General features: G+C 46.2%; 1 protein-coding gene across 1 annotated transcript; it reads right to left on the bottom strand.

The window, feature by feature from the left end:
• Positions 1-1435: 1435 nt before the first annotated feature.
• Positions 1436-3900, bottom strand: ADRA2A (adrenoceptor alpha 2A). Its single transcript, XM_081189429.1, has one exon. The coding sequence runs from the start codon at positions 3263-3265 to the stop codon at positions 1904-1906; it is 1362 nt and encodes a 453-aa protein (XP_081045555.1). The 5' UTR covers positions 3266-3900; the 3' UTR covers positions 1436-1903.
• Positions 3901-14081: the final 10181 nt, after the last annotated feature.

Genomic DNA, 14081 nt, shown 5'->3' with positions numbered 1-14081 from the left:
GCATGTCCCGCTGTGTAAACACATGTGTGCACCTGCGCACTTTAGAAATACACCACAACTTTGTATATACCAGTATGCAGTTCTACAGAAGGGTCATCATCTCCTCTCCCTAGAAAATTGTTTTGTTTTAAAAGGAAGTTCTGCATTTGAAATGTCAGCTGTAGCAGGCTCTCCAGCGAGAAAACCATTTCAAAGCTGGCCACGAGTAACACTTTCAGTGTTCAGTGGCTACCTCTGCTTCCCTTCCTCTGGTTGTAGCATCACATCTGACAGCTGTTTTGTTTCACTGAATAGAGCTGTCACATTCAAAGCTAAGAGGCAGCGCTGAGACTTGCTGCCTGTTACTACAGTCAGAAGGAGGGGCATCAGTTGTGTTCTGTAGAATGGAGACATTTTTTAATTAAAAAGGGCCAATTCAACTAAGAAATTTGCCTTCAAGGAAGAACTCAGGTAACCTTAGCATTGTGAATATATGTCTGTTTTTAACCACCATCACCAGCCAGAAACTATCATGACCAGTTTTTATTTAAATGAATACTCTTTTTATAATGTTTAAATGATGTCCCCAATTGCTTTCCCATCCTACACCCTTTTAATCATATTCAGGATGTTTGTCTTATTGGACAAGGAATTTATTTGCCATCAGCTGGGGACAGTGGGGGGTGTGGAACACAATTATTGACTCTTTTCCTCCCTGTGCTGCTATGAATGTTTTTTACATATGGTGTAGAATAACACCAATAATTTGCTTTTTCTCTAGGACAAATCAAAGAAAATGTTTATAAACCAAACCTGAAATTAGAGAAAAAAATGAAAGCTGACATGCTTACGGTTACTCCAAAATAATAATAGTAATTAAAAAATTCCATACCCACACTGAAGTGTCCTTGTGCATGAAAGAAGGTTTTCTTGTGCAGACACCTTGCACAAATGAAAATGTAATCAATGCAAATCAGGTAACACTGTAAAGTAAAACAAAAAGGCTGCATCTATCATTTTATCTATTTACAGTCACAGGTAGGGGAAATAAGTTAGCATTGAACACAGTGGAGTAACTTCAAGGGAAGAGCACCTTATCTTAACCCTTTAAGAACCCAGTTGCTCTTCAGCATCACAAATCTAAAAGGAGCTCATCCTTTTGAGAGGTACTATGCTTCTCAGTTGTGAAACTTTTAATGCTTGTTTCTTTCAGCTGATGGGAAAAGAGGAAATAAAGCTTTTTAACAATACTGCATAAACAAAAAACATAAACATGGTTTTTAAAAAAAAAAATACATATAGGGTATATAATAAAACACTGGCCATGGTCAAGTTTATGCTATCAGTTTACAAAGCCAAAACCACATTGGAAATCTTAGCATTTAATACTGTTATTTTTAAGATGGATGAGATGGCTCTGAAGGTTCATTCTGATGTGTCCTTGTTTATTCCCCACCCCCCACCCCACATATATTTCAAGTTCTCAAGAAATATTTAAAGTGGTTTCAAAGCTGTTTTCTCCTACAAAAGTTAAAGATGTACAGATCTCAAAGATGCAATACTGTAGTTTTGCAAGGACGTCAGGGACATATCGTCCAAAGGGCAAAAATAGAAAGAAAGTGCTTCTGAAATATATGACTTATATTTTCATCTTTGTTGCTTCCCTGGCTTACACACTCCAATCAGTTAATTTCAGTTTGCCATAAGCTCAGCTTGTAAGTGTATAGAAACAATACCTACAAACAGGTCTCTAGAGCCATCACTGGGCAGAAACATCTCCACCTGGGCCAAGGCCAAAGTCTCCTGAAGTCTTTGAGAAGTCAAAGGCCAGTCACTGGATAAGACACCACCCACTTCCAAAGCCCAGCCAAAGCTGAGCCTCTCTTCCATAAACAAGTCTTGTAAACAAACTTGAGTCCATCCCTCACACAATCCTTTTCCGGTCTATCCTGCAGAGAATCTTTTTAAAGGATCTCCTGAAGTCATGGTTGAAGATGGTGTAGATGACAGGGTTGAGGGAACTGTTACAATAACCAAACCAGAAGAAGAACTTGAAGAGTGTATCAGGCACGGGGCAGCTCTTACAAACGGCAGTCAATGTGTAGGTGAAGAAGAAAGGGAACCAGCAGACCACAAAAACCCCAATCACAACCGCCAGCACAAAAGTGAAGCGTTTCTCTCGGTTCTGCCTGCCTCTCCACCGGGAAGCTTTCGCATCTCTTTCCTCCTCCACTCTGTTTTGCAGTGTGTCCCCAGGCTTAATCTGGCTTAGCTTGGTCTTCCCCTTGCCCCTTTGCGGCCTCTCTTGCTTCCTGGTCTGATGGCTCTCATTGTGTTCTGATGAAGAGGTGTCCTCCAGGTCTATACCATTGACTTCTTCCCTCTCCTGGCTTCCTCCTGCCACGGCTGCCTTCTCCCCATTGAGCTTGGTCATTGCGGGCATGTCATCCTTATCTGCCAGACCATTCTGCCTCCTCTCTGCGGCCTCCGCTCTCTTGCCAGGAGGCACCCGAGTCCTCCTCTTGGCAATCTGGTAGATGCGCATGTAGACCAGGATCATGATAAGGCAGGGAGCAAAGAAGGAGCCGGTGCAGGAAGAGATGATGTACCACGTCTCTTTGTTGATGCTGCAACTGGGTTCCTTGCTCTCCGAATTCAGCTTCGCTTGCTGACTGTCAGGGTCGCCCTGTTTCATGATGGAGATGAGGGGTGGGAAGGAGATGACCGCAGAGATGATCCAGACAAGGAAAATGATGCTCTTGATGCGGCGCGGCGTGCGCTTGAGGTTGTACTCAATGGCTTGGGTGATGGACCAGTAGCGGTCGAGGCTGATGGCACAGAGATGCACGATGGAAGAGGTGCAGAAGAGCACGTCCAAGGCCAGGTAGATCTCGCACCACACTTTGCCAAAATACCAGTGGCCCATCACCTCGTTGGCCAGAGAGAAGGGAATGACCAGGGTGGCCACCAGGATATCGGCCGAGGCTAAGGAGACCAGGAAGAGGTTCTGAGGGGCCTTGAGCGCTCGGCTGGTGAAGATGGCAATGATGACCAAGACATTGCCAAAGATGGTGACGAGCATGAGCAGCGTGGCGAGGGTGATGAGGGCCAAGGTGGTGTACATGGGGTAAGGGAGGCCCCCTTTCTGCCCACCGTCGCTCCCATTCAGGCTCCCGTTGCCATCCATGTGCTGGGAGTAGCTGCTTTCCTCCAGCAGCGGGTGGTGCAGGTGTGCCAGGGAAGAGATTCCCCCCCTCTCGGTGAACGGGCTCCCCAGGTTAAACATCAACCCGAGCTCGGTAGGCTGTTGGAGGATGTGACCCTAACACACACCCTGCGAGGAAGGGGAGCTCTGGGTGCCCGGTGGATCAAGCAAGTCCAGTCTGGGGAAGTCAGAAAGAGCAGCCTTAATCCAGTCAGCAGGAACAACCGCTGCCTTCAGCTTTCAGTCCCCGCTGACGATAACCGACGAGAGGAGGAGCAGCAGCAACAGCGATCTCCACTGGGGAGGGAACCGGCTCCGATTCTGCTGTCTCCGGGTCTCCCTTCGGCCAGGGAAGCGCGCGGCTCGCCTCTGCCCTCCCAGCCCTCGCTAGCTCATCTCCGGGAGGATAGACGGGACGAAGTCGACCCTGTCTTCCGCCTCTCCCGCAAAGTCGCCAATAAGTCCAGCCTGAAAGGGAGGGGCTCCTCAGGAAGCCATTCAGAAGCCGCCGGGGCTGGGAGACGACGAAAGTCCCGCTTACCTTCGCCGGGAGGGTCCCGGAGAGTTGAAAGGGCAGCGAGGCAGGTAGGACCTCCCCACCCGCGAGGGGCGGCTTCTGCTCCCAGTCGCCGGCGGAGCAGATCCCAGACGGCAGCGAGAAACGCCGCGCGGCTCGCTGAAGCCAGTCGCGGGGTGCGAGGGAAGAGGGAGGAGGACTCTCGGCGGGCTTTGCTGCGGGGCGGAGGCGGCGGCGCAGGGGGCGCGCCCGGCAGACTCTCGTCGGTGGCGGAGCCAGTGGCGCCGTCCGCAGCCAGTGGCGCCCGCTCGAGCACTGCCTTCCCCACTCCCGGCTCGCTTTATAGCCCGGGCTCGGTCCGGTGGTACCGAGCAGCAGCGTCAGCGCCACGTGGGGACGGCCCCCTGCGCGCTTCTCCGCCTCTGCCTCGCAAGAGCGCCGCGCTCCTCGCTCGCTCCCCAGGCGGAGAAGGGAGAGCAGGAAACTCCGACGGGCAAGACGCGCGCCCTCGTCCACCTGCGCCCTTCTGAGGGCGCTCCCACGGAGCCCAGCAACTTCCCACGGTGCTGGCTGGACGCGAGAGAGCCAGAGAGCGAGCGCCCCACCCGCACGGCTACAGAGATTTCTTGCTCTCTCGCACACTTTCGAGCCACGCACACACCCAAAACAGAGCTATCTATCATCTATCTTTCTCTCTGTCTCTCTCACACACATGCACCTGACAGCTATGGATATCCTCTCTCCACTGTGCATAGCATTCACCGGGGTACAATGCCGCCGTCTCTCTCTCTCATATGTTCGTCTCCCTCATCCAGGGAAAGTTAGGCAAAACCAACAAGTGGTATGTTGCCTGCACTGGCTCTTGAGGAACTGGCCTGGGGCCGCCACACAACTGCTCGCCTACACAAGAGCAGCATGCACCTTGCACAGCCATTGCACAGTCACAAGTCCCTCCTTGGGTCACTTCTACCACCTCTGTGCACAAAGACAGATAAGAGCTGCAGAGACCAGCACAGGCCACTTGCACCCCTTGCAAGGAATGTCTAAATATCTCCCCATACAAATAGGCACCTCTTTATTCTGTACACCAAGATCCTACCATGGGCTCAGCCGGGATTTATTTTGGAGGGGGCAGCCTTTACGTTGAGGGGGGGCAGAACCGAGTTATCTGCGATAACAGTTAAGTATTTTAATTTTTTTACTTGATTTAGGGGGGCAGCTCCCCCCTGCCCCCCCCCCCCCGGCTATGCCCATGGATCCTACACCCACTGCTTACATCAGGGCTAGCTAGCTAACATAGAATCATAGAATCATAGAATCATAGAGTTGGAAGAGACCACAAGGGCCATCGAGTCCAACCCCCTGCCAAGCAGGAAACACCATCAGAGCACTCCTGACATATGGTTGTCAAGCCTCTGCTTAAAGACCTCCAAAGTAGGAGACTCCACCACACTCCTTGGCAGCAAATTCCACTGTCGAACAGCTCTTACTGTCAGGAAGTTCTTCCTAATGTTTAGGTGGAATCTTCTTTCTTGTAGTTTGGATCCATTGCTCCGTGTCCGCTTCTCTGGAGCAGCAGAAAACAACCTTTCTCCCTCCTCTATGTGACATCCTTTTATATATTTGAACATGGCTATCATATCACCCCTTAACCTCCTCTTCTCCAGGCTAAACATGCCCAGCTCCCTTAGCCGTTCCTCATAAGGCATCGTTTCCAGGCCTTTGACCATTTTGGTTGCCCTCCTCTGGACACGTTCCAGTTTGTCAGTGTCCTTCTTGAATTGTGGTGCCCAGAACTGGACACAGTACTCCAGGTGTGGTCTGACCAGAGCAGAATACAGTGGCACTATTACTTCCCTTGATCTAGATGCTATACTCCTATTGATGCAGCCCAGGATTGCATTGGCTTTTTTAGCTGCCGCGTCACACTGTTGGCTCATGTCAAGTTTGTGGTCAACCAAGACTCCTAGATCCTTTTCACATGTACTGCTCTCAAGCCAGGTGTCACCCATCTTGTATTTGTGCCTCTCATTTTTTTTGCCCAAGTGCAATACTTTACATTTCTCCCTGTTAAAATTCATTTTGTTTGTTTTGGCCCAGTTCTCTAATCTGTCAAGGTCGTTTTGAAGTGTGATCCTGTCCTCTGGGGTGTTAGCCACCCCTCCCAGTTTGGTGTCATCTGCAAATTTGATCAGGATGCCCTTGAGTCCATCATCCAAGTCGTTGATAAAGATGTTAAATAAGACCGGGCCCAAGACAGAACCCTGTGGCACCCCACTAGTCACTCTTCTCCAGGATGAAGAGGAACCATTGATGAGCACCCTTTGGGTTCGGTCAGTCAGCCAGTTACAAATCCACTGAGTGGTAGCAGAGTCAAGACCGCATTTTACCAGCTTCTTTACAAGAATATCATGGGGCACCTTGTCAAATGCCTTGCTGAAATCAAGATAGGCTATATCCACTGAGTTCCCTTCATCTACCAGGCTTGTAATTCTGTCAAAAAATGAGATCAGGTTAGTCTGACATGACTTATTTTTCAGAAATCCATGCTGACTATTGGTGATCACAGCATTCCTTTCTAGGTGCTCACAGACTGTTTGCTTAATGATCTGCTCCAGAATCTTCCCTGCTATTGATGTCAGACTGACTGGGCGGTAATTATTTGGGTCCTCTCTTTTCCCCTTTTTGAAAATAGGGACAACATTTGCCCTCCTCCAGTCTGCCGGGACTTCGCCTGTTCTCCAGGATTTCTCGAAGATGACTGCCAGTGGTTCTGAGATCACATCTGCCAGTTCTTTTAATACTCTTGGATGCAGTTCATCTGGCCCTGGAGACTTGAATACATCTAAACTAGCCAAATATTCTTGTACTGTCTCCTTAGTTATTCTGGGCTGTGTTTCCTTTGCTGAATCATTTGCTCCAAATTCTTCAGGTCGGGCATTGTTTTCTTTATCGGAGAAGACTGAGGCAAAGAAGGCATTGAGGAGTTCAGCCCTTTCTGTGTCCCCTGTTTGCATTTCACCATCTTCTCCTCTGAGTGACCCCACTGTTTCTTTGTTCTTCCTTTTGCTACGAACATACCCATAAAAGCCTTTTTTGTTGCTTTTAACCTCTCTAGCAAGCCTGAGTTCATTCTGTGCTTTAGCTTTTCTGACTTTGTGTCTACACGTTCTGGCTATTTGTTTGAATTCCTCTTTGGTGGTTTCCCCCCTTTTCCATTTTTTGTACACATCCTTTTTTAATCTTAATTCAGTTAAAAGTTCTTTAGATAGCCACCCTGGCTTCTTTAGGCACCTTCCATGTTTCCGTCTCATTGGTATTGCCTGACGTTGTGCTTTTACTATCTCCCTCTTAACAAACTCCCAGCCATCATGAACTCCCTTTCCTTTTAGTATTGCTGTCCATGGGATCTCACCCAGCACTTCCCTAAGTTTTATGAAGTCGGCTTTCTTAAAGTCAAGAAATTGAGTCCTAGTATGCTTGGCTGCTCCTTTCCGCTGTATAGTAAACTTCAGAAGAGCATGATCACTCGCGCCTAATGATCCTTCCACTTCTACCCCACTAACCAGGTCATCAACATTGGTTAGGACCAGATCTAAAATGGCTGTTCCTCTTGTTGCTTCTCCCACTTTCTGGACAATGAAGTTGTCTGCAAGGCCAGTGAGGAATCTGTTTGACCTTATGCTCTTGGCTGAGTTTGACGTCCAACAAATATCCGGGTGTCCAACAAATATCCGGGTATATTTGACACCTAACAGATGTTGTCAGAGTCCAAATCCCATCATTCCTAACAAGGCCCAATCCAGGAAAACGTAATCATTTTTTTAAAGTCCCATTGATTTCAATGGGAAAATTTAGCACTGACTCGTGGTTTTTCACTAGGAAAAACCATGTAAGTTCTTAATTCTCCCACTGAAATGCACGCGCCTTTAAAAGCATGCTTAGCTTGGGTTGCATCAGGCCCTGTGTTCTCAAAACTAGCCTACCTTCCTGGTTCATGACTGAACATCCCTGTTTCTCTAGAAAAACCTAGTAATCCCTTCATAATCAAGGCCCACCCACACCATATATTTCAAGCATATCCAATGCACACTTATAGTGCATTACTGTCTCCAGAGGTTCCTGGGAACTATAGTTACGGATGCTGGGAACAGTAATTGTGTGAGGTGGAAACTGCTGTTCCCAAGGATTCTTGGAGGAAAGTCTTGTGCTATAAATGTTCATTGGATGTGCTTTAAATACGTGGTGCAGATCCAAAGCTTCAGTGCCCACTTATTCTCAAGTATGACCTGAAGAGATGAGACTATTTCCAAGTAAGCAGCCATCGCAGCCTTAGTGTGTCCTGTTGAATTCTACACGACTTTCCTCTGTGTAGACATGTATAGGACTGCACTCCCACACTTCCTGTTGCCTCCACCCCAACATCCCATCTCACCTTTCACAGCAGACTGAGCTTGGGGCACCCCATTTAACCTCTGGTATATACGCAACTCAGTTTGTAGGCACAGCAAATTGTACGCATGGGTTAGTGAATAGTCTGCCTTCGGTTATTCTGGCATGTACAGGGAGGCTGGATGAGATGCTGCTTAGGTCCATAGTCCCTTTCCAATCTTGAGGTTCAGTAAACTGCATCAAAACTCTACACAAACCAGTGTTTCCCTGTTCACAGACGGTCCCTACAAGCAAGCCTTTTGCATTACAAGACTCCCCAGAACACAAACACACCCACCTGCTGCGTAGCTTGATGCTTTGAAATAAGTATGTGCAGAAAGTCCTGGTTTGTTTCAAGGAATGTATCGGCAGGGCTTCCTCCCAGGTAAGTGGGCTTGTACAATCATTCCTACCTTATGTGTGACTTACTTCAGAGTAGACATGCATAGGCTTCTGCTTTACATCTTCATTGCACCTCTCTCATCCTCACACAGACACATCGCCTATATCTCAGCTACTCACAAAACTACAGGTTACCTGGGTTTCAGGCATTCTGTACTCATATTACACAAATCACCCACTTAATTTTTTTTTAATTTAAAAAAGGGGAAATTAACATAAAAAGGTGATACAAAGAATAGATAAATATAGTAAAGTAAAAGAAGAATACAACTGGATATTGGCCAGAAAGTTACCATTCTGAGATATCAAAACGAACTCATTCTATAAATTTGCTTGAACTTTATACCTTCTTTCGTCCTATGTTCATAAACTGTATTCCATATTTTATTAAACCAGCATTTGGGATTTATCAGCCCACAGTTCCAAATCATATTAATTTCAGTGAGATATTAACATGATTAATCTGACTCTGGATTGTATCCTTTGTACACCTGAGGATTCCAGTGCCTTTGAGAGCCGTGAGCAGGCTTTTCTCACTGTAGTGCTTGTGGTGATCATGATCTTCCCTCTCAGACAGTGATTAAAGATAGAGTTTGGATTTGATATTCCGCTTTATCACTACCCTAAAGAGTCTCAAAGCGGCTCACAATCTCCTTTCCCTTCCTTCCCCATAACAAACACTTGTGAGTGAGGCTGAGAGACTTCAGAGAAGTGTGACTGGCCCAAGGTCACCCAGCAGCTGCATGTGGAGGAGCAGAGATGCGAACCCGGTTCCCCAGATTACGAGTTCACTGCTCTTAACCACTACACCACACTGCATAAAGATGCAGGAGATGCCCTTCAGACAACACCCAGGAAGGTATTAGAGCAGAGATGGGGGGCCTGCAGCCCTCCCAATGTGTTGGACTACAATTCCTATCATTAGCCATGCTAGTAGAAGGAGTAGTAATTCATTAATACACCATTTAATGCCAAAACAGACTTCTAAGTGGTTTGCAAGTACTGTATAAAAACCAATGGTGCAATGCTAAACATTTAGTGGGTACTCATATCTTTAGGTGTGTTGTTTAAACATACCTGGTGGGGTTACTTGGAGAAGGGCCACAGTTCAATGATGCCAAATGCTGTTTTTATCTCTTAGAGAGAAGATTCAGCACTTGGATGAGTATGCGGATCCTCTTTGCTGGACTGTGCCAGCCCCCCCCCCCTCACTCTAGTTTAACACCTCAATATGCAAGTATTGTGCTTTGTGCATTTTGTCAGGCAGGATCTGCTCTCATAGCATTTGTCACTTGCTTAGGCGCTTCTCCTTACCTTTCCTAAACTGCTAATCACTGTGGTCAGGATTTACAGAAGGGTCTGGATTCAGATGGGCAGGGGATTTCTTGGACACTGAAGGATGTGCAGCCCACTGTTGCACAGGAGCCTGTCTGGACCAGGATCACAAAGAGAGCTTCCGTGTTTGTGTGTTATTCACAAAACCAGAACTTTATTGGAAGAAATGCCCAGCCTCACCCATGCAGCTTAGGAAGGTAGGTGGAAAATGTGTCATATTTGCTGTGGCAAAATATGGCTTTTGACAGGCATTTGTGCATGTGTTAAGGACAAGCGGATTTTCTGTTCTGTTCCTTTATTTCGTGGGTTCACTCTGCCCTGTTTCACTCTTCCTGATTTCCAAATTTGTTCCAGAACAGGAGCATGCAATGCGTGCACTTCCATCTCCTCCCCAAACACCCCCTCTCTGTGTTAGTAATCCACTCAAACACATTATGTATGATTTCGTTCCGATTATTTTGTGCTTTGCCATTGTGCAACCTTCTGGGTGAACATCAGTAGGACAGCCCACAAGCCAGAAAAAGAATCGTGATGCAAGCAGAGTAAGTGGATGCTCAGTTTGCTTTTTCACCAGTGCCCACACAGCTGCCCATCAGTGGTGTAGAATAGGGGAGAGAGATGCCAAATTGCACAAGAAGAGATCTATTTCTCAGAAACTGAAACAAACAGTGTATGATTTGTAAAGGGAGTGTGACCCATAGCCTAGTGGTGCAGTAGCTGCCTTGCATGCAGAAAGTCTGGATTCAATCCTGGGCATCTCTAGGTGGCACTGGGTGAGACCCCTGGTTGAAACCCCGATGTGTTGCTGTCAGTCAGTGCAGACAATACTGACCGAGATGGATGGACTCTGTAGAAAGCAGCTTCCTGTGTAGGATTCTTAAAGCACCAGAAACACAACTCAGTCACCTGAAACACCCAAATCCAAGGAGAAAGATGGAGGAGAATTTTCAAAAGCATCTGTCGTATGTTTGTGTTTGTGTGAAAGATAGATGAGAGAAAGAAGGGGGTGGCAGGCAGAACTCTTCATTTGTTTGTCTGATCTCCAAGAAGAAAATCAGAAGCAAGGCAAGGTGAGGGCTATGGCGATGATGCCCTTGGCTCAAAATGTTTGATGGCCAGGATTGCGTGCCTAATCATGAAATGTTTTATCATTCCTGAAGAAGTAGTTCCTCAAACAGGGAGGTAAGAAAGTTCCATTTCAAACATCTGTGCTATTCTCTTTATAGATATTTGTCTAACATCAATCAAGCCCGATGCCTCTGAGTGCCATAAAAAGGCATTTGGGTCCTGTTGCCGTGTGAATCATTGAAAGATCCCAGTTAGAGGAGCTGCTGTGTACAAACTTTGCCATCAAAGAGAGTTCCTTCGGCATCCAAGCTTTGTATGTTTGGATTGAGCAAACCAGGATTGCTCTGATTGCGGCAGAGTTTTGCTGCTACATTTAAGCTCAGTTACAAATGGGGATAAGGCGCTTTGGCACAATACCCCACACATGTCCATTTGTATACCCCTGTCCACTTCCACTCTTAAGAAGGACAGGCGTGCTTTCTTTTTCAAATATTGGACAGAAGAGAATGAACTGAAATCAAAACTCACATTTAGAGTTAAGGCCCTTTTAGATTCCTAAAGGGTGTGCTGGGAAGACCTTTGAGTGGCCCATGACAAATCCTTGAGTGAGGGCCAATATGTAGGCAAAGTGTTAGTGTCACTGGCATTTATCCAACACATCACTCAGTAACCATCCCATCAGCGAAAGGATTTCCACTTGTGCAATGGGACTTCCTTCCCATCACTTGCCCCCTGAATCTGTTCTGGGGTCGTTGTCCCCAAACCACACCCCCCACAGAGCAGGTTTGGGGAGGGTGCAGTGGGAGGAAGTTCCACTGTACAAATAAAAATCCTTGCGCTGATAGGGCGGTTACGTAGCCCTGCATTGGATACAAGGGACCATAGACATATCTTCAGCATCTGTTTCCATTGGGAATGTGTCACTTGCAAACACTGTAAGCAGGAGAAAACAGTCCATTTTAGTGTAGGTTTCACATCAGAATTCCAGTGAATCCACTGTGAAAATAGGGTGCTGGACTGGACTGGCCATTGGCCTGATGCACCAGAGCCCTTCCTATATTTCTGTGTTCTTAAGTTGGACATACAGTCAACTCCATCTCAGCTCTGGTTCTGCTGTTGGCCTTGAAGGTTGACCTCCTCTTCAGCCAGAGTTCTCAGTATCTCTATATTGGTGACCAAGTAAAATCACTGTGAGACAGCCCCTCACCCTCTCTTTTCCTGCCTCCACCTAGATAAAGTAAACTACATGTCCTCCGGGGAGGAGATATGACATTTCTGCATCCAGTGCCACAGCCAGTAACAATCTGTACGAAACTATTCTTTGATATTTTTATTTATTTATTTTGACCATTTATATGCTGCTTAAATACAATGGCCTCTTTGCAGTATATAGCAACTCAGAACAAAGGAAATAATAATGAGGTAAAGCTATAAAATCAGAATCCAATTAAAATGTCTGCTGAGATTAAAAAGAAGAGGTCTTCAAGAAGCAACAGAAATTCAACCAGAAAGGGACCTGTCTAACTTTGACTGGAAGAGAGTTCCATTAAATTGGCCCCACAATACTGGCATGCATCAAAGTCATAAGGGGGCTACTCACAGTGACTCCCCTGAAGATCTCCATGATTGGGTAGGGAAATAAGGAATCGGGATCTCTGGTATATCCTGGACCCATGTTGTCAAGGGTCTTGACAATTAATACAAGAAACCAGAACCTGTCCCAGCAGAATATGGGTCGCACTGGAATTGTGTGCTAGATATAGTTTGTTCCTATCAACCCCCTAGGTTTCCATCAGCTCGAGCCTCCAGAGTAGGCCCATGTATAGCCCCACATAGAGCACATTGCAATAACCGAGTCCTGAGGTTACCAGAGGCTGAATCACCATGGCTGTCCATGAATGGTCTAGCCATAGCTAGTAAATGGCATTCCTAGCCAGGAGACTTCCAAACTCCAAAACTCTTCTTTCAAAAGGAGTGTGACCCCATCCAGGACAGGCGCAGGAACCATCAACCCACAATGCCTCCATCTTCCCAGGGTAGTAATAGGAAGACCAAGTTTCTAATTAATCCTGGGTGTCAGTGCTAAAATATCGCAAGGTACTAAGAGAATGGGGTTATTATGAGAAGCCCTAAACAAAATAATGGCGGCTTATTCTATTAAGAACATCAAAAGAACATCATTTCTAAGCCCCTGTTACCAGCTGACCATGTCTCCTGTAAACATTAATCCATAATCTCAGGTATTTTGTAAGCAAAATTAACTAGCTAATTAACAGTGCAAACCTTTACATGTCTACACAAAAGTAAATTCCATTATGTTCAACTGCTCAGCACAGGAAATTCATAGTTAATATATAGAAGAGTTGTGCTATAAAGGAAAACCCCCTCTATAACAACAACAAAAAATTCTATTACGAAAGAAAAACTCAACACTGGAGCAAAAACTAAAAAAGAGTTGAGCTACAGAAAACGAAGAGTGCAAGGGTGCAACGACACCTACTGGTAGTATTAGGTCACTGCAGTTAAGTTTAGCAGCGCTGGGATGATTTTTTTATTTTTTTCCTAATTACATTTCAGCCAGAAGGTAGCAAGTCTGTTACATCCATCTGCAACTGATGGTTACTGACAGGCTCATGGTAGGGAAGTGACAATCAGAAGTGTCAGGGATTTGAAGAGCAGGCGGTGAGCAATCAGCAAATTTGGTGCTGCAATAGCAAAGTACGTCGATTCTGAAATTCACAAGTGTATTCAAAAGTGGCTTGGGGTTTTTTTGTTTTTTTAAATAGTGCAGCATTTCAAGGGGCAATAAAGAATTCCGAACCAGGATTAAAGGCAAGGTGATCTGGCTGTCTAATATATAAAACTAGATGCCACCTATGCCCCAATGTGATTTATGGCTTGAGAGAGATGACAAGCAAATGACTCCACAACCGCACCAAGAGAGAAATATTTTTGCAGGAAAGGAGAAAGGTGGGAATTAATCAACCACCACCATGGATCAAAGAGCTGTGAAACCCTTCATGACGGCACACAAAGGAATTGATGACAGCCATTCACAGGGAGACGGTTAAGACTACTTTTCAAAAATGGATTTATACCCTGATGTTATAAATCCATTTTGAGCTATGGTGGCTCAGCCAGAAG

Source organism: Podarcis bocagei (assembly GCF_964188305.1).
Source record: "Podarcis bocagei genome assembly, chromosome: 4".
Lineage (NCBI taxonomy): Eukaryota > Metazoa > Chordata > Lepidosauria > Squamata > Lacertidae > Podarcis > Podarcis bocagei.
The sequence above is the reverse complement of the archived record's forward strand: the minus strand, read 5'-3'. Positions and strand labels throughout refer to the sequence as shown.

Coding starts and splice junctions, on each gene's coding strand:
- ADRA2A (XM_081189429.1), bottom strand. CDS start 3,265: ATGTTTAACCTGGGGAGCCCGTTCACCGAGAGGGGGGGAATCTCTTCC.